At 47.8% G+C, this 20,756-nt stretch overlaps 1 protein-coding gene across 6 annotated transcripts in view; it reads right to left on the bottom strand.

Annotated features, from left to right (window-relative positions):
• The window catches only part of TMCO4 (transmembrane and coiled-coil domains 4), a 130,775-nt gene that overhangs the window by 96,031 nt on the left and 13,988 nt on the right, over positions 1-20,756 (bottom strand). For all 6 annotated transcript variants that reach the window (XM_049878122.1, XM_049878123.1, XM_049878120.1 and 3 more), the window contains 2 exons: positions 10,978-11,152; positions 10,073-10,100 (listed from right to left, as the gene is read on the bottom strand). In XM_049878122.1, the coding sequence (XP_049734079.1) occupies positions 10,073-10,100; positions 10,978-11,152 (203 nt within the window). The remainder of the gene's footprint in view (positions 1-10,072; positions 10,101-10,977; positions 11,153-20,756) is intronic.

Here is a 20,756-nt window from a genome sequence, read left to right on the forward strand (position 1 = left end):
TTTACTAGAATTTGAGTTCTGTACCCCATTCTTCTCCTGCTCTGTCAGGGACTCTCTGTTGTGTTCCCTGTCAGGGCAGTCATTGGTGGTAGCCGGGTACCATCTAGCTCTTCTGGTCTCAGGCTGATGGAGTCTCTGGTTTACGTGACCCTTTCTGTGTCTTGGGCACATATTTTCCTTGTGTCTTTGGTATTCTTCATTCTCCTTTGCTCTAGGTGGGTTGGGACCAATTGATGCATCTTAGATGGCCACTTGCTAGCTTTTAAGACCCCAGGCGCCACTCACCAAAGTGGGATGCAAAACATTTTCTTAACACTAACTTTGTTATGCCAATTGACCTAGATGTCCCCTGAAACCATGGTCCCCGACCCCTGTCCCTGCTACTCTGTCCCTTGAAGTGTTTGGTTACATTCAGGACACTTCTTAGCTTTTGGTTTAGTCCAGTTGTGCTGACTTCCCCTGTATTGTATGTTGTCCTTCCCTTCACCTAAGATAATTCTTGTCTACTGGGTTATCTAGTTAGTGAATACCTCTCTTTCTCCCTTCCTACCCTTGTTACGTGAGTTACTTTTAAATGTCAAAGTTGTGACAATGTCTGGAGCACTTCTAGACCTGCTCATCATTCAGCTCCTTCCTCAAACGTCACCTCCTCTGAGAAGGCTTCTCTGGTCACTTCCATTGCTTTCTAGTCCCTTAAACCAAAACCAAATTAGTTGCTGCAGAGTTGATGCCAGTGCATGGCAACCCCAGGTGTTGCAGAGTAGAACTGTGCTCCACAGGGTTTTCAAGGCTGTGACCTCTCAGAAGTGGTTCATCAGGCTTTTCTTCCGAGGGTCCGAACTGCCAACCTTTTGGTAGTTGAGTGATTAACGATTTGAGCCACCCAGGGACTCTTCTATTCCCTTACCCTGAGTTATTCTGTCATCACCATTTAAAGCCAATTATTGTATCTGCCTTACTTGTTTATTGTCTGTCTCTGCTTCTAGAACATAAGCTCCTAATTCACGGTGCATCCTCAGAACGTGGACCTATGTCTAAAACAAAGCACTTGTTTTAGACACTTGTATGAATGGATGGAATATTCGTATGAATGAATGCATCATTAATGGGCCCCTCATGCCTCAGCTGCAAAGCAGAAAAGGGTGATTATGCTGAAACATCCTATAATTCAGATACTGAAAGCTTCAGTTCTCTCCTGCTGACTCTAAATAAGATCTGGCGCTACACACTCTACATGTATTGATTTACTGAATTCTCATACCTGCCCAAGGAGGCAGGGGCCACTGGTATCTCAATTCCGTCAAAGAGGAAACTGAGGCACAAAGAGCTTAGGTCACTTGTCCAGGGCCACCCAACTGATGAGTAGTGAAGTGGGTAGTCTGGCTGCAGAGGTCATGCCCTTGACCCCACCCACGACAAGGGGACCAAAGCCATGGGACAGCAGAACCTTGTCTTCTGGATGTAAGTAGCACTGCCCATTTCACCTGAGCTCACCCATTACTTCTAGCCTCCTCTCCTTCCTCTTGGCCTGTCTCTGAATCTGGGCCAGTCCTTGATGTTTCCTGGACTGTCTAGCCACAGTGGTAGGATCTCGACACTTTGGCAACCACCTAAAGACCAAGGGTGGAGGACCTGGACTCTTGAGGTCCTTTCCAGCTCAGAGATCTGAGAAGCAGCCTCAGGGTGCCCATTCCCCCTCACAGGGAGGGACTTCCAAAAGTCCAAGGTCAAATGGACTTGAAACAGCCCAACAGCTGCCTCTCCACCACCACTGTCTTAGTTATCTAGTGCCGCTATGGCAGAAATACCACAAGTGGATGGCTTCAACAAACAGAAGTTTATTCTCTCACAGTCTAGTAGGCTAAAAAAACAAAAACCAAAAACCAGACCCATTGCCATGGAGTCGATTCTAACTACTGAGTGCCAGGCATTATGTGAGGAGCTTTGCATTAGTGATTACTAACCCTCCCTCCCCGGGAGGCTGATAGGTGCAAATGCCCCATTTTGCACATGAGGGAAGAACAGGTGCAGAGAGGTTAAGAAACTTTATCAAAGTCACACAGCTGAAAGTGGTGGAGCTTGGATCACAATCCAGGATTCTCTGACGCCAGTGTATCTGCTCATTCCACTGGGGCTGTCTTTTGAAGGCATGTCTATAACTCTTGAGTGAGTTCTGGGGCTCCAGGACAAACCCATGTGGTCAGCTGTGACTCCTATCTTCTGTGTACATGAGTATGTGGGGTACACATACAATCCCAGGGACCGCTCTGGGCCATGGGTCACAAGAACACAGAAAGGTAACATCACCCCCGTGGCCCCTTCTTTGGAAAGTTGTGGGGGGAAACCCAGGAATCTCGGCTCTGCCACCAGGGGCAGGTGTGCGCCAGACTCAGAGCTGTCAGGCAAGCCTGGCGCCCACCCCAGACACTCAACCACATACTGTGGGAGCTGGTAGAACCCTTGGAGCCCAACTGATCCCTCTGGCTTAAGAAGAGCCAGGGGACATGTCTAGGATTCATTGTATGGGTTAATGGGGAGCCAGGGCCAGAACCCACACCTCCGGGCATCTTCCCAGACCAGCAAGACTAGGGAAGCATGCATTTTGCACTTATTTTATTGTACGGCACTGTCCTGTGCAGAGAAGGACACACAGCAGCCCTGGAACTTGGCACTAAATGCCAGCAGCATGCCAAGCATTGTGATAACAACCCCACATTTCCAAATGCCCTTCCCCATAGAGGGTGGGCATTATAGCCTCTAGCTGTGAGGCACTGAACCAACCTCTGTTCTCAGTAATGGCCCCATCTCTGAGTATGGGGCAGACACAGAGGCCTGGATTTGACCTTGTACCCACTGAGATTGCCATGGGTCCCAGACTTTGTGAAAGAGATCACGGTCTCCCTTTTACCTTTGGGGACTGCCCTCCAGACCAAAGAAAGAGAGCCCAGAGCAGAACCTTCAGCCTTTGTTGTCCCACAGATCTGGGTCTGAATTTTCTTAACCTCTCTGGGTCTGTTTCCTCATGTGTAAAATGGGGACTGTAATGCCTTTTTTAAGGAGCCCTGCTGGTTAAAGCTATCGACTGCTAACCGACAGGTCAGCAGTTTGAAATCACCAGTGGCTCCGCTGGACAAAGATGTGGCAGTCTGCTTCCACAGAGGTTTACAGCCTTGGAAACCCTGTGGGATCGCTGTAAGTCGGAACTGACTCTTGTTGGGATGAAACAAGACGAACATGTGATAAGCCTAGCCAGCACCTGAGATGCAGTAGGTGATCAATAATAATAACCTTACAGTGAATAGTCCCATTTCCTTGAAGCCTCTCTGGTAAGCAATGCTGAGAAGCTGTGCTCAGAGCCAGGGCAGCCAGGCAGGGCTGTGAGTGGCCCCGAGCATGTCAGGGCAAGAGGCTCTTCCTCCCTCCTGTCTGTGGGGACTGGGGACACACCTCTCACACCAACTCAGACACTGCCTACCCTGCCCACTGCACTATCGCCCCTCAACTTACCAACTTTTTTAACTACACATTTTCTTCCAGAATATTTATTTTTATCCCTATTGTTACCCTTAGTGAATTTTTTCCCGTAAAAATGAAGAAGAAACCACACCTGACTTCCAGTGCTGTGCTACCATGCCTGGCGTTTAAGCTTGTCTGTGAAGGAGAGCAGGTGGGAGGGACAGGCCTTTCACGATGGACTCCCTTGTGAGGCAGTAGCTTTCCTCAGATTGTTTTGGAGATTGTCTGATTCCTGCTTTCTCTCCTCATAGCTTATTTGAAGAACACCATTAAGGGAATCGAAATAGTGATAAGCTTACTTCAGGACCAGTGGTCTCCATAGCAGAGGGCACAGAGAAGGGGCTGCTTCTCCTGAAACCCTCCTCAGACTCTACTCCTTAGAAGCCAGCAGGATCACCCCTCTTCTGGCTCCCACCATAAACTGTACCCAGCCTTCTTTCTGGCCTCACTAAACCCTCTTAAAAGTGAGCTGTGTGCCTGGCCATGAGCACCAGGAAGACAGGGACTAAGTCTCAATTTAGCCCTCTGTGGGAAGCAGAACTGTAGTTAAGAGAGTAGACCCTGAACATGTGGAAAGTGGACATAGCCTGGGTTCGAATCCTGGCTCCATCACTTGCCAGCTGTGTGACCCTGGGCAGGCCCTTTCACCTCTCTGTGCCCAGTTTTCTCCTTTGTAAAATGGGGACAATAACCACATCGACCTCCTAGGGTCACTGCAGGGTTTAAAGGAAACGGTACCTGTAAAGCACTTAGCCAGGCACACAGTAGGCAATCAATGGGCATCAGCTCTGATCAGAATTATTCCCAGTGTCCAGTACACAGCCTGGCACACACAGGCTCAGTCCTTATCTGGTCATCCAACAAATACTTAAAAAATGGAAGAACCAGCCAGTTTCAACACTGAAGACAAATTGGATGAATCTCAAGGAGGCTGATGAAATGACCAGGTGACAAGGTTTGAATTTCACCATGACCAAAGACCAGTAGCTCAGACCTCAGCGTTTCAGATTCATCAGGGAGGTAGATGGTTTGTAATTTGGTAATAAAGACCAGGTCAGAAAGTAGAGGGAGTGTACAGTAAGGACTGCTATGTCTCATTTGATGTGTGCCTTTTTGGGTTCCATGGCCTAGAGTCAAGTCTCTCTTCCAGTTCAGAGTACAGGGGGCAAAGTCATGATTCAGTTTAAGGTTCCCAGGCACTAAGGCAGAGTTCATGCAGAGATTTGTTTTGCCTTAAATGGAATTTAAATATCTTAAATGTAATCCTGGGTTACCTACTTAGCCTCCTGACCCTTAATTTCCTACCCTGGAGGTTGGGACAATAGTGCCTACCTCAAACAACTGACCTGAAGATTATACACCATGGTCAAATAGTTAATGTGCTCACTGGTAACCCAAAGACTGAAGGTTCGAGTCCACCCAGAGGCACCTCAGAAGAAAGGCCTACTTCTAAAAAATCAGGCATCGAAAACTCTATGGAACAAGTTCTACTCTGACAAACATGGGGTCCCCATGAGTCAAAGTTGACTTGACGGCGACTAGTTTAATAATTTACAATCTACATAAAGGTGTAGAGGAGCAAATAGATAAATTGGCCCATCTGACATGGCTGAAATTTGGGTCATAGAGCAGTGGTTCTCAAATGGGCATAATTTTGTCCCCCAAGGGATATTAGGCAATGTATGGGGACATTTTTGGTTGTCACAACTCAGGGAGTGTTACTGGCATCTAGTGGGTAGAGGCCAGAGATGCTGCTAAACACACCACAATAACACAGTGTACTTCCCCACAACAGAGAATTATCCGGCTGCAAATATCAAAAGTGCCATGGTAAGAAACCTTGGCCTTGAGCTCTGGCTCAGCTTCAGTTTAACCTTCAACATATCAAAGACTTATTTTTTCAGTTGTGTGGGCAAACAGCTTTGTGGGTTGTTACTGGATAAGGAAAAGAAAATGATGAGCACACAGAATAATTCTATCCAATTGCCCATGTGGCAATGCTGGTGACTAAGACTCTAAAAACTCCCAGTAAAGGTCAACCTTCTAGGAAGTTTTGAGAAATGCAGCTTTTCATGTTGATTTCCTGGGCTGATTCCATGACTAACTGCCCCACCTTGAATTCAGGGAGAAACCCGGCAGCACAGACAGCTTCCGCCTCTACTGTATGCCACCAACCGATCAATCTCTGTAAGAGGAAGACGGTTGAGCCCTCCAACACAGAAAAACCACCCTTGACTGTGAAAGTCCCAGGTCTGCAAAATGGGAACAAGCCCTATACCTCCCTCCTAGGGGGCTGAGAGGGCTAAATGCCTATTCAAGCCCTTAGCATCATGCCTGGCACATAGTAAACACTCAATAAATAGTGGCTTTTTTTTATCATTATAATGCTTCATGATATTTGATTATATCTGCTGAGGTGCTGCCCTAAGGAGCCCTGGTGGTGCAGCGGTTAAGCACTCTGCTACTAACCAAAAGGTCAGCCATTCGGGCCCACCAGCTGCTCCGTGGGAGAAAGATGTGGCCGTCTGGTTCCGTAAACATTACAGCCTTGGAAACCCTATGGGGTACTTCTACTCTGTTGCTATGAGTTGGAATTGACTTGACAGCAATGGCTTTTGCTTTGAGATGCTGCCCTACTCTCCAGCCACTTGAACCTCAGGCCACCTTGCAAACCCAACCACTCCCTCCAACAGAGTCCAGAAGGATCAGATATTATTTTTCCCTTACTTTTGGTCTAAAAAAGTGATTCAGTCGCTCTGTAGTAAGATATGTGACAAATCCTTAGATTCACAGCCCCTGAATATGTGAGCTGTGGTGCCAAGAGACAGAAAATGCCATGACCGGGAGTCTGAAGACCAAGCAGTGTTCCCAGACCCGCTCTACCACCTACCTGAGGGCAAGCCACTCAGCCTCAGCTGTTAAACAGGTGCATTACTGAATGCCTTGCCTGCCTGCACGGGGGCTAAACCAAAGCACCCCTTGAGGCTCCATTTAGCTCTAAGACATGAAGAGTTAAGATGTTTTGTTTGGCTAGAGTAGGTCCAAAGACATGCTTTGGGGGTGCACCTTAGAGAAGGTCCGATGTCCTGCCTGCTTCTCCAACTGTAATGTGCATGCAAGTCACCTGGGATCTGGTTAACAGGCAGCTCCTGAGTCAGCAAGTCCGCATCAGATATTGCATTTCTAACAAGCTCCCAGGGGATGCTGACGCTGCTGGTTCTGGACCACACTTTGAGTAGCAAAGGCTTTCTGTTGTTATTGTTGTTGGGTGCCGTTGAGTCGATTTGCGACTCAAAGAAACCCCATGTGACAGAGTAGAACTGCCCCATAGGGTTTTCTAGGCTGTAATCTTATGGGAGCAGATTGCCAGGTCTTTCTCATGTGCATTCGAACCGCCAACCTTTCAGTTTGCAGCTGAGTGCTTAACCACTGTTCCATCAGGGCTCCTTAGCAAGTGTTTAGAGGTCGTATTTTTTTAAATAATTAAGAAAATGTATTATTCTTGTAACAAGAAGCTCCCATAAAGACTACAGCCAAGAAAACCCTATGAGGGGGAAAGGGTTGGTTACCAACTGACCCACGTGCTCTGCTACCCTTGAAGGCACTGAACTGAACATTAACTGGCAAGCAAGTGTGAGAAAGCAGTTCTTGTGACCTGTTGACGAAGTCCCAGCTCCCTATTCCTTTAGGGTTTCTGACCACCACCTCTCATGAAAGAGTCACTGACTGCAAATGCCAAGATTCCTGAGAACCTACACTCTTGCAGGTAGCACTGGGCAACCAGGGTTCCAGAGTTCAGACGTCACTACTGATTTTTCAGTATATTCACTCTTCTTCCCTAGATCTGCTCTCAGAAACTCTTCTGTCTCTTCCCTCAGAATGACTCTCGTATCAGCCCCTTACCCCCGGTCTCTCTGCTGCCTTCATGGAGGCCTGTGTTCTCTCACTTCTAGCTGACGGTGAGGAGCCCTGGTGGTGCAGTGCTTAAGAGCTCAGCTGCTAACCAAAAGGTTGGCAGTTTGAATCCATCAGCTGCTACTTGGAAACCCTATGAGGCAGTTCTACTCTGTCCTATGGGGTTGCTATGAGTCGCAATCGACTCAATAGCAATGGTTTTTTTTTGGTAGCTGACAGCAAAGGAGCCCTGGTAGTACAATGGTTAAGCGTTTGGCTGCTAACCCACAGGTTGGCGACTGGAACATACCCGGTGGCTCTGCGGGAGAAAAACCTGGTGATCTGCTTCTGTAAAGATTATGGCCTAGAAAACCTAATGGAGCAGTTCTACTCTGTCACATGGGGTTGCTATGAGTCAAAAATCAACTCGACAGCACCTACCAAGAAGTTGACAGTGATGCCTCCTAAAGCCTGCCCCCGTGAGCCCCATCTTGCTCACCTGCCCAGCTCAGCTGACCGCCACCTCCCTGGCCCAATGCCCTGCCTGCTGCACACCTGCCCTACCAACCTTCCTTCTGTGTGCTCTTCCCCACCTTCCGCTTCTGCACATACTGTTCTCTCTCTTAAAGTTCTATTCTTCCTCCTCTCCCCCTCCACCCCTCTACTAGCCAGGGTGCCAGTGGGGAGTTGGGTGAAATTTCTCCTATTACATGGTTTGGAGGTTGTCAGGGATTCCATTTCCAATTTTGTGTTCTCTCTTCCTGTGTCCCATCAGATTAACATCAGAGGGCTCTGTACCCAAACCTCTCATCAGACTAGGGACAATAAGAAGTCTCATGCACAATAACAGGGAAGCCCAGGCAGTGGAGGTGGAAGAAGCTGGAAGGTGAGCCCTGGGCAGGAGGGTGAGCCCTGGGCGGGAAGGTGCTCAGGAGGCAGACTGTGTAGTGGTTGAATGGAAAACACCCCAGGGTGGTACAGTGGGTGGGATGGTAGCCTCCAAAAAGGGTCTTGGCAAACGTACTTAAGTTAAGGATCTTGAGAGGAGGTCATTCTGGATTATCTGGCTGTGCCCTAAATCCAATGACAAGTGTCCTTATAAGAACACGCAGAGCAGAGGCAAGGGAAAAGGAGGCAGTCATATGAAGATGAAGGCAGAGACTGTAGTTAAGCAGCCACAAGCCAAGAACACCTGGAGACACCAGGAGCTAGGAAGAGGCGAGGAAGGGTTCTTTTCTACAGTCCTTGCGGGGAGCATGGCCATTCCAACACCTTGAGTTTGGACTTCTGGCCTCTAGAACTATGAGAGAATAAAATTTCTGTCATGTTAAGTCACCAAATTTGTGGTAATTTGTTATGGTAGGCCTAGGAGACTAATACAGGTGGAATCCCACACTACCATTACTGGACAACCTTGGGTAAGTTGCTTCACCTCTCTACATCAATTTCCTTATCTATAGAATAGTGCAACCAATCTGTCTCAGTAATTCATTTGACAAGTATTTACTGAGTGTGTGCCATGCACCAGGTGCTGTGTACAGCAACAGAACTAGGTGGTGAACAAAACCAGACATGGATCCTGCCTGTGTGGAGCAGACGGTCAGGCAGGGACGCCAGAAGACGATCAAAGAATCACATAAAACCAAAGCTCTTTGCCATCGTGTCAACTCCGACTCAGTAATCCAATAGGACGGAGTAGAACTGCCCCACAGTGTTTCCAAGGCTGTAATCTTTATGGACGCAGACTGCCACATGTTTCTCACATGGAGCAGCTGGTGGGTTCGAACTATTGACCTTGCAGTTAGCAGTCAAGTGCTTAACTACTGTGCCACCAGGGCTCCTGAAAGAATCACATAACCAGATGTAAAACTGTAACTGTGGTAGACATGATGCCGGTGGAGCATTTGAGTCAGGAGGCCAGGAGGGCTTGCCTAGGGAAGTGATGACTGAGCAGAGAGATGGACAAGGAGAAAGTAGCTGGACAAAGAGGAGCAAGAAGGGTTTTCCAGCCAGGCGGAGGGGCATGCGCAAAGACGCCAAGGTGAGAAAACTCAGGATGTTGGAGAAACTACACAGAGGTCAGTCTGGGTACAACCGTGGGGGTGGGGGGGGGGAGCGTGTGGAGAGATGAGCCTGGAGCGGCAGGGGCAGGCCACACACAGCCCCTCCAGCCACGTTGGAGGTGCTGGTCCTCTCAAGTGCAGCAGGAGCCACTGGCGGGCACTAAACAGAGAGGCGACGAGGTCAGACGTGCATTTGAAGAGACCGTTGGGGTTGCAGGGTAGACAGCACTGCTGGCCAGAGTGGCAGCAGAAAGACAGCAGGGAGGCTCCTGCTGTTGTTCAGGACTGGGGTGATTGATGGTGGCTCGGATCGGGGTGCTGGGTGCAGATGGAGAAGAGGCCAGGTTCAAGAGCTACTTAGGAGGTAAAACCACAAGGCCATGTGAGGAATAAGTGAGACACACGCCAAGGAGCACCATACACTGTTTGGCATGAATGAAGTGCTCACCAGCTCACCAACGATATTGGGTTCCCTTTCTTTCTTTGCACCAAAAAGACCACGGAGGACGGGGCCATGGGTGGCGGCACCTATCCCTGCTTTACTGGCTGGGGATGAAGAAGGGGGCCCATAACTTACAAAGCTTAGAAAATCAACTTACCATCCTTGAGTGAGAAGGTCAGAAGGTCCTGGGGGGAAAAGGTAACAGGAATCAGCAGTAAGTTGGTATGCTACCAGCCTGCTCACTCAACATATATTTACCGACTCCTATGAGTTGGAATCGACTCAACGGCACTGGGTTTTTTTTTTTTTTTTTTTTCCTTAGTGGGAGAACAAGCCAGACAACAATCTCTGCCCTATATTCTAGCGGTGGGACAGATAATAAACAAGTGAGCAAATAAAAATGTGAGAGTTTCAGGTAGTTAAATAAAGGTAGGAAAGAAGGCAGAAGGTAACTGAGGGGAAGGGGCTGTTTTAAATCTATATACATTTGCCCCCCGGCAGCCAATGTCACAAGTTTCTACCTGCTTTAACCACACACAGGGCAGGTGAGTGACTTGCCCGAGGGCATACAGTAAAACTGCTGCTTCCCAAAGAGGCACTACAGTTTAGTGGTTAGAAGCATGGGCTCTGGAGTCAGACCACCTGGGTTCAAAACTTGGCTGAGCCACTTATTAGCTGTGTGACCTTGGGCAAGTTACTTAACCTCTCTGTGTCTCGGTTTTCCCATCTATAAAAAGGGATGATCATATTGCCTACACCTCATAAAGCTGTTCTGAGAATTAAGTGAGTTAATATTTGGAAAAGCACTAGGACATAAAAACTATATAAATATTAAATAAACAGTTAATATTCAATAACAATTTAAGATTAGCTATTATCAACATCATAAAACCATAATATGATGAAGTATTAACTTTCAGGCCACCCCACCCCACTGGAAGCAATGTTCAGATTGACTTTTGAAAGGAAATAGTTTGTTTTACTCGCCCACACCCATCCTCAACTCCCCACTCCCCCAGCTCCCATTCTGTAGCTGCCACCCGACCCAGGTGTTGTACGTACCTGAGTGATCACCAATGGGTCATTCTTTAAGATGGGGTCCTTCAATAGAATCTGAACAAACACGTCTGCTCCTTCGCCTCCCAGGCCGCTGGCAAAAGCAGTCATGGTTGGCAAGACAGCTTCGGAAAGCTCTAACCACTTCACCAGGCCCATCATAAACTCTGTGCAGAAGGAGCTGAAAGACAACCACAGCTTAGATCCCGAGGCTTTTTGGAACGCCCTCCTCACACAGCTGTGGGAAGTTTACATCAGACATCTTCATGTGTGTGAATAGGGGCAGTAGTGGTTCAGGCGTAGAATCCTAACCTCCCACGTGGGCGACCTGGGTTCGATTCCTGCCAACGCGTCTCATGCGCAGGCACCACCTGTCAGTGGACACGTTGCTATGATACTAGGATCCTGAAGAGGCTTCCGTGGAGTCTTCCAGACTAGAAAGAAAGGCCTAGCATGCTACTTCTGAAAATTAACCAATGAAAACCCTATGGGCCACAATGACCCAATCCGCAACCAATCATGGGGACGGCACAGGGCTGGGCAGCGTCTTGTTCCATTGTGTGGGGGGTGACTACGAGTGGGGGGCCTACTCTACAGTCGCTAACGACAACATGTACGTAAGCAGTCTGTACGCAGTAGGTAAAAAATCAATAAATGGAAGCTGAAAACTTGATGACTGTCATCCGTGAAATGCATCCCCTAATTTTAGGGGATGGATTTTAGTTTCTTCTCCCCCGAAAACTTTACCAAAGAGGCTGAAAAAGCAAAGACTGAGGGCAATGAGCAGTTACTGACATTTGCCCTGGGCCTGGCCTGTTCGGGGGCTGAGGAATCACAGACCAACAAGACAGGTCTCTGACGAAGATGCTCACAGCTGGGTACAGACGCACATGTAATAAATGAGCCCAGTCAGTGCCTTGTGATATGCTAGGCAGAGCAGGAATTAAGTCCTAACCAAACCAAAAAGGAAGCCCCCAAATCCACCTGCAGAGGTGAGGGGAAGCAACCAGAAAAGGCTTCCCTGAAGTGACTCACTGCTGTTTTAACTCACTAAATACATGCTTGCTAGAAAAAGTCAGCCACTGCAGAAGTGGGTAAAGCAAAGAGGAAAGGCCTGCTCTCCCAACTATGTTCACCTCCCGGAATCACCTCATACACTGTGGGGTCTCTGACCACAGCAGATATTTGAGCTGAGTCCTACAGAAGGCCCAGGAGTCCCTAGACAGAGGACGGGATGGTGTCACCCCAAGGGAGAAGGAAGCGTGTGAGCTGAGACACAGATGCAGGGGAGTGAGTGGCATTTGGGGGCTGGGGCAGTCCCCACAGATTTCTGACTTAGAGCCACTACTCTGTGGCAGCGAGAGGGGTGAGTTGAAGGTGGGGGCAGTTGGGGATGCAAAGCAGGGGAGCCAGGTAGGAGGCAATTCTACTAGCCCAGGGAGAAAGGTTGGGACCTAGAAGCCAGGTCTAACTCCAAATCCAGTGGCCCACCCTGCCTCAAACCACACTGCCCTGGGACTCTCGGTGCCAGGTTCTGCACCCTTTAGGGGCTGTGATCAGGTCAGGGTGGAATGAGACTTACCCAGAAACAGACAGAGCTCCCTGGTCGTGGGGGCAACCTCAGGAGGTTAGCCCCTGGCCCACTCAGCCCTGGCTCCACAGACCTTGGTCAGCCCACACGTGCCATTTCTTAGAGCCTGCTGCTGCTGAACCCTGAGAGGAAAGACCTCTGCAGGCTGGCCCCTGACAGGAGAGCTGAAGGGCTCAGGTTCAAATCTGGATTCCCCGGGAAGCAGCTCTGAGATGACAATTACGAGGCAGAAGGATTTTTTTTTTTTTTTAATTGTTGTAAAAATATATGGACTCCAACACTTGTTAAACATATTAACTTGGTAACTTTAAAGTATATATGTAGATGGGCAGGAAGGCATTAGGGCATGCCCTTGGGGTCAGCACATGTGGGAGGGAGGGACGGAGGAAAGGAAGCCCACTGGGCGGAGGGAACAGCTGAGCTGTAGCGCAGTGTCAGTGGAAGCCTCAGTCCGACCACAGGGAGTTCTCAAGATGGGATGAAACTTCAGATCTGTTCCAAGTGGGGTAAGAGGACCAGGCCTTTATTTTCCCACATCAACCAGTCACTGGATGTGGGCCGCACCAGGGAAGGGCAGACCTTGGGCAAGGTAGCTGTCCAGCTGAGGCAGGGCCCAGAGGGGGCTGAGAGCGCAGGGCTGTGCTGGCATCACTTCAGCAGCTGGCACGTAAGTCCTTCATTCCTGAAGGGGGGATACGAGTGACACGGCTCCTTGGGAAAGTAAATTGACCTCTCCGTGCCTCAGTTGCTATTATGGACTGAATTGTGTCCCCCCAAAATAAGTGTTGTAAATCCTAACCCTTTATCTGTGGTTATAACCCCACTTGAACAAATGAATCTGTCTTGGAAAAAGTACAACCAGAATGCTCCTTAGAAGCTAGAATGGCAAGACTGCCTCACATACTTTGGACATACTTTTATCAGGAGGGATCAGTCCCTGGAGAAGGATATCATGCTTGGTAAACTAGAGGGTCAGTGGAAAAAGAGGAAGACCCTTAATGAGAAGGACTGACATAGTAGCTGCAACAATGGGCTCAAGCATAGCAAGGATTGTGAGGATGGCGCAAGACCAGGCAGAATTTCGTTCTGTTGTACATAGGGTCGCTACGAGTCGGAACTGATTCAATGGCACCTAATGACAACAACAATCCCATTTGGCAATGAGTTTTCTTTGTTGCGTTAATGAGACAGTATTAGCACAGGGTGTGTTTTAAGTCTATCTCTTTTGAGATATAAAAAAGTAGATTTGAGCAAGCAAGCAAGTAGAGATGGGGGAAGATGGATGCCATGCCACATGAGATCTACAAGGAACCAGCAAACAAAAGCTGAAAAGAGACAAGGACCTTTCCCTGAGCCAACACAGAGAGAGCCTTCTCCTACAGCCAACACCCCTGAATCTGAACTTCTAGCTTCCTAAATTGTGAGAAAATAAATTCCTGTTTGTTAAAGCCATGAACTTCTAGCATTTCTGTTAGAGTGGCACTAGATAACTAAGACAGTTGCCTTATCTGCCAAATGGGTTTAAGAGACCAACTTCATAAGGTTCTTTGAAGATTAAATTCAGTGAAACATATAAAGCACTCAGACCAGGACTTGGCATGTAGGAGATGCTCAATAAATGTTAGCATCATTATTTTTATTTATAAGGCGGCAAAGGGAGACAGCAGAGAATGGTTTAGCTAGGCTCTGAAGTTCGACCACCTGGGAGGAGTCCCCATGTCTTAGTTATCTATTGCTGCTATAATAGAAATACCAGAAGTACATGGCTTTAACGAACAGAAGTTTATTCTCTCACAGTCTAGTAGGCTAGAAGTCTGAATTCAGGGCGCCAGCTCGAAGGGAAGGCTTTCTCTCTCTGTCGGCTCTGGAGGAAGGTCCTTGTCATCAATCCTCCCCCGTTCTAGGAGCTTCTCTGCCCAGGAACCCCGGTTCCAAAGGATGTGTTCCACTCCCAGCACCGCTTTCTTGGAGGCATGAGGTTCCCCATGTCTGTCTGCTTGCTTCTCTATTTTATATCTCAAAAGAGACTGACTTAAGACACAACCTAATCTTATAGATTAAGTCCTGCCTCATTAACATAACCTAACATAAAAAAACCTAACATTAACATAACCTAACATAACCTAACATAACCACCGCTAATTCTACCTCATTAACATCATAGAGGTAGGATTTATAACACATGGGAATATCACATCAGATAAAATGGTGGATAGTCACACAATACTGGAAATCATGGACTAGCCAAGTTAACACACTTTTTACGGGAACACAATTCAATCCCTAACACCCAGCTTCTTCAGTGACTGGCTGTGTGTCTTTACTTCGCCTTTCTTACCTTCACTTTCCTCTGCTATAAAATGTGGATGACAATAGGACCTGGCTCATAGGTTCATGGGGGAAGATTAAATGACAGGGTAACAGCACCTGATACCTGGTAAACCGTCAATAAATGTTTACTACCTTTTTTTTTTTTTTTTTTACCGTTCTTACAATAATTATAATTTAACCCATTGTAATTTACGGGACTACCCCAGGTTGGTATGAGGATGTGGTATGTATGGGGAAATGGATGACTAAGTGAACTGAACATTACTTAAAAAAAAAAAAAAAAAAAAAACCTGTTGCCATTGAGTCGATTTCAACTCACAGCAACTCTATAAAAATAAACTGCCCCATAGGGTTTCCAAGGAGCCTCTGCTGACCAAAAGCTCTCAGCCACTACAGCACCAGGGTTTCAGAACATTACTTAAGGGTGTATTTATAGGCAGAAAGGGCTCAGGGCCGAGGGCGGCAGCATTACCTGGCCCTATGTTCATGAAGAAAGTCTTGGATGTAGAGAAGCATTTCATAACAGCAGTGGAGGGCCAAAGAGCAAGGACTTGTGTTCAAATTCCAGCTCTGCCACTAGCTGTGTGAAATTTGACAAGTTACTTAACCTCTCCGTGCTTCAGCTTCTTTATCTATAAAACAGTGAAGATGATGATAATACTTATTTTATAGGGTTGTCCTGAGGATTAACTGTGTTAACATTTGTCACGTGCTTAGAACAATACCAGGCAGCTATAAAGTATTCTATACTGCTTTTCTTAAACAGACAAATGAATGCGTTAACAAACATACAAGTAAAGTGCCATTTATCAAATAATGAGTAGCATTTTGGATTGGCAGGGCCTTGGTAATTGCTTATATTGGTTGGTGGCCTGATCGAAATATATGAAAATCAACAACACTGACCCCAACAAATAACCATAACAGAGCAAACCCCTGCTGGTCCCTGTGCTCAGTGCTTCGCATACACTGGCTCACGTCACTCTCACCACAACCCCCCGAGGGTGGGAAGAACAGCTTTACCCTTATCCTAGAGACAAAAAAAACAAAACAAAACAAAACCACCAAACCCGTTGCTGCCCCACAAGGTTTCCAAGGAGCAGCTGGTGGATTCGAACTGCCAACTTTTGGTTAGCAGCCGTAGCTCTTAACTATGCCACCAGGGTTTCCATTTTAGAGACAAGGAAACCCAAATCCAGAGAAGATAAGGGACAGCTCTAAGGGTCAAACCTACATCTCTCAGACCCCACCAAACCAAAACCAAACCCACTGCCATCGAGTCAATTCCGAATCATAGCATCCCTATAGGACAGAGCAGAACTGCCCCATAGAGTTTCCAAGGAGCGCCTGGCGGATTCGAACTGCCAGCCTCTTGGTTAGCAGCCGTAGCACTTAACCACTATGCCACCAGGGTTTCCAACCCGACAGGCCACGCTTAACCATAGCACAGACGGTCATCCTTTCCCAGGGATTAATTACCCAGCACTCCCCACATCACAAGGAGCCCTTTTGGTACAAATAGTTAAGCGGAAGGCTGACAGTTCTAACCTACCCAGTGGCTCTGCAGAACAAAGACTTGGTGATCTGCCTCCATAAAGATTACAATCTAGAAAACCCTATGGGGCAGTTCTACTCTGTCACACGGGGTCCCTGTGAGTTGAAAATCAGCTCCATGGCACCCAACAACAACAGCAACCTCACATGCCAGGCACTGGCTAAGCCCATGCATCCAGCACGCCCTTTCACTCTTACTCCATTTCTGTGCAGTGGTACTATTACCTTACAGAGGGAGCCCCTCGGCTGCAGAGAGGACATGGCTTATCTAGGGACTCAAAGCAGGGCAGGGGAAAAACCTAACCTAGGCTCCAGGGTTCCTGACTCCTAGTTGGTCTGGGGGTCAGATCCAGGCCTGCAGCCTATTTTTGTAAATAGTTTTACTGGAACACAGCCATGCCTATTCATTTGCGTATTATTTACTTACGGCTGCTTTCAGGTTACAACCACAGAGTATTGACACAGAGACTGTATGGCCCACATGCCTAAAATATTTACTGTGTGACCCTTTACAGAAAATATTTGCTGGGTCCTGGTCTATGCCATGGTTAATAAATAGACTTAATTGTGGGGAACAACAGCGTCTGTGATGTTTACAGCCCGCATCATTGATAAATATTTTAGAGGCTTGCTTTTATGCCCCACGTGGACAAAACTGCCACAGAGTATTTTCTAAAGATGACTGAAACCAGCAGCTTATCGAGGTTTTAAAGAGATTGAGGAGGTTATTTAGATGGGTTTTTTGTCTCAGAAAACTGAGAGGAACCCTGCGGAAACAGCTGGCACACTGACTCGGAAACTTTCAAGGAGGAAACACCCCCAGCAAAAGCTTATGGCTCTGTGTAGCTGCAAGCAACAGCACTGGGGTGGAGGGGGCTGCTGGGGGTACAGAACAATAACTCACTTCTGCAAGTGCCCCGGTATTAACTTCTGGGTTAATAAGTATTTGCTTATGTGAACAAAGTACACAAAGTTCTCCCCCGTCTATGGGGTTTATCAGGTCAGAGGAGATTTCTGGAAGGATGGAGGCTTCCCAGATACGGCACAGGTATGGACCAGAGTGGGGACAGTGGTGGTCCGGTGATAGAATTCTTGCCTTTCTGGCAGGACATCCGGTTTGATTCTATGTGTAGCCACCAGTGTCACTGGAGGTTTATATGTTTTTATGATGCTGCTTGGAGCCCTTGTAGTGTAGTGGTTAAGAGCTCGGCTGCTAACCAAAAGGCTGGCAGCTCCAATCCACCAGCTGCTCGTTGGAAACCCTACAGGGCAGTTCTGCCCCATCCTATAGGGTCGCTATCAGTTGGAATCGACTCAACGGCAACAGGTTTGGCTTTTTTTGTTACTGATTTTTTACGATGTGCTGAACGGGTTTCAGCAGAGCTTCTAGTCTAAGTCGGATTAGGAAGAAAGGCCTGGCGATCCACTTCCAAAAATCAGCCCGTGAAAGCCCTGTGGATCATGGCGGTCTGATGGGCAACTGGCTATGGAGACGTGCAGGATCAGGCAGCACTTCACTCCATTGTGCACGGGGTCGCCATGAGTCAGGGGCCAACGCGACAGCAACAACAATGTGGGCCAGAGCAGGGAGCAAATGAGACTCCTGTGGGAGATGGGACACCCCCTGCTCGGGAACAGGATATCCCAGTGAAATGGTTTCTAACCTCCCGATAGAGGATGCGGTTGGTTTCATTGTTAATAATGAGAACACTCAACATTTCCTTGGCGGTAGCTCTGTGCTAGGCTCTGCGGGGGCCATCAAACCATTCCCTTCTCACAACCACCTGTCTGATGATGGCAGACACTGTTGGCAGTTTCTCTGCAGTAGTAACTCCCTAGCCCTCTCTCATGATGGGGGTTGAAAATGGCAAATGCCTTTATTTTTTCCCAGCCTCCCTTGCAGCTGAGGCTCAGGCATGTGACCAGATCTAGCTAATGACACAAAAGGGGGAGGCTTCTCAGGATATTCCAAGAAATATTCCTCCCTGATGAGACATTGAGGAGAATCTGTCTGTCCTCCTTCTTGCCTTGGGCCTTGTCCTTTGAGGGTGTGATGCTTGGAGTTGCAGCAGCCATTTTGTGATCAGGAAGGGAAGGCCAAGAGAACTGCAGTGAAGCCAATTCAAAGTATTTTTGAGGCAGTAAATTAATCCTGGAGCTATCTACTTCTGGATTTCTTGTTAAGTGGGAGAAACAAATCTATTGTTCAAATCTCTTTTAGATCAGTGTCCTGTTACTTGCAGCCCAAAATACTCTGACTGATAGGGGTAGGTTCCAGTATTGTTACCATTTTATAGATGAGGAAACTAAGGCAAAGAGAGTAAGTCACAGTTAGAAAGCAAGCCCCACCATTCACTAAGCACTGTACTGTGTGCTTCACCTACATTGTCCCATTTAAATCCTACAACCATGCTGCAAGGTGGTTATTATTAGCCCATTCTACGGATGACTAGACTGATGCTTGGAGAAGTTAAATAACCTGCCCAAGGTCACATGCAACTGGGAAGTGGCAGAGTTAGCATGTGAACCCAGATCTGAGTCAAAGCCCACGGAACAGCCCCTGTGCTAATAAAGCCAGGATTTATTCACTCCTTTTCACAAACCTTTACCAAGTATCTATGCTATGCCAGGCTGTGTGCAAGGCACTAGGGGCTCAGAGATGGACAAGGCAGCTCCTGTCCTCCAAGAGCCCAAACTGGAGGGGTGGTGGACACGGCAAGGATGACAGTGCATGTGGTGGCTGCAGTGACAGGTCTCTGGGCACACAGGTGGAGAAACACCTGGCCAGGGGGTGGGGGGAAAAGGCTAAGGAAAGCTTCCTGGAGGTATAAATGAATAAATCCGAGTGCTCAGTCCAGTGGGAGAGACAAAGGTATTAAAAAACACACGAAAAAAATAGCCAAGACCCAAGGGATGAGGGAGGTTTACTTAGCGGGGGTGCATTGAGTAGGGGTCTTGAAAACACGACAGATGAAAGAACTTCTTGTCATCTCCTGCCCCAACCGGTTGTTCCTGGTCTCAGTAATGACATCTCTGTCCTTCTATGCTCCCCAGCCTGCCTGAACCTTTGGAGCCATAGTTAGTTCCTCTCTCTGCCTCCGTCCACAACATCCACCTGCCCCAAGTTGACTCTGTTCTCCCTGAGAAAAGTCTGTCTCATCTGTCCCCCCAACCTTGGCCACTGTCCTTGTTCCTTGCAACTAACTACACCAGCCTCCTAACTGGCCTCCTCCTGCCTCTAAACTCATCCTTCTTGAATCCTTGAAGGCAGACCCTGCCCTCCATGCTTCTTGCTGGACCCTGGTACTAACAGCTCCAGACACGTTTGGGGATTGAAGATTTTAGACACAGAAATCCAGTTAAGTCATTGGCCTGCTCCAACCTTCCAGCCTCTCTTCACTATCTACAAAGGCCAAGTTCCTCCGCCTGGCATTCAAGACCCTCCATGAATCTGCTTCGCAGTTTCCTCTCTGGCTGTGTGTCTAGTCCTGTCATGCAGAGTTCCTGGAGCCTGGGACTCCATTCACCCAGCTAACTCCCCATTTGCAAAGGCAGCCCTCCCCTTGGCCAGTCCAGGTGCTTCAGTTCCATTTTGGTCCCCACCTTTCCCCCACCTATGATGGTGAAAATTCACCTGACCTTCAAAGCCCGGCCTGGATATCACCTCCCTTATGAAGCCTTCCCTGATGCCCCAAGTTTTAATAATGAAAAGAGCTCACATTTATTGGGAGCTTACTGTGGGCTGGGCACTGGATTGAACATGGGGATGCTTTACATGCCTCATCTCACTGTTTAATCTTCATGACAACCCTGATGAAGTAGGTATTACCATCGCCCATTTTACAGATGAGGAAACTGAGGCTCAAGGAGGCAAATGCTGTGCTCAAGGTGACAAAACCAGTGAGTGGCAGATCCTAGATTTAATCCTAGGTCTCACTGATTCCAAAGCCCATGCTTTTTAACAACTCTGCTCTTCTGACTCCAAATATATGATGTAAACACACATACACAAATGCATACATGGCAGATATTGGTAAACAGCAGACAGTAAAATGTAACACTGTTGTTAAACCTGTCATTCTCTTGCTCCCACAAGAACCTGTTTAAACCCATCATGGAGCTTACCCCATGCTCCACCACCACAGTCACTGATGTAGTCACCTCCCCTAGACAGTAAGTACCCCAAAGGCAGGAGCCATGCCTTGCTCTTCTTTGTTTCCTCTACAGCGCCTTCCACTACACTCAGTAAGCAGTAGGTGCTCAACAAATGCATGCTGAATGAATAAATAAATAGCCTATCCTCCTACAG

Source organism: Elephas maximus, chromosome 3 (genome assembly GCF_024166365.1).
Source record: "Elephas maximus indicus isolate mEleMax1 chromosome 3, mEleMax1 primary haplotype, whole genome shotgun sequence".
Classification (NCBI taxonomy): Eukaryota; Metazoa; Chordata; class Mammalia; order Proboscidea; family Elephantidae; genus Elephas; species Elephas maximus.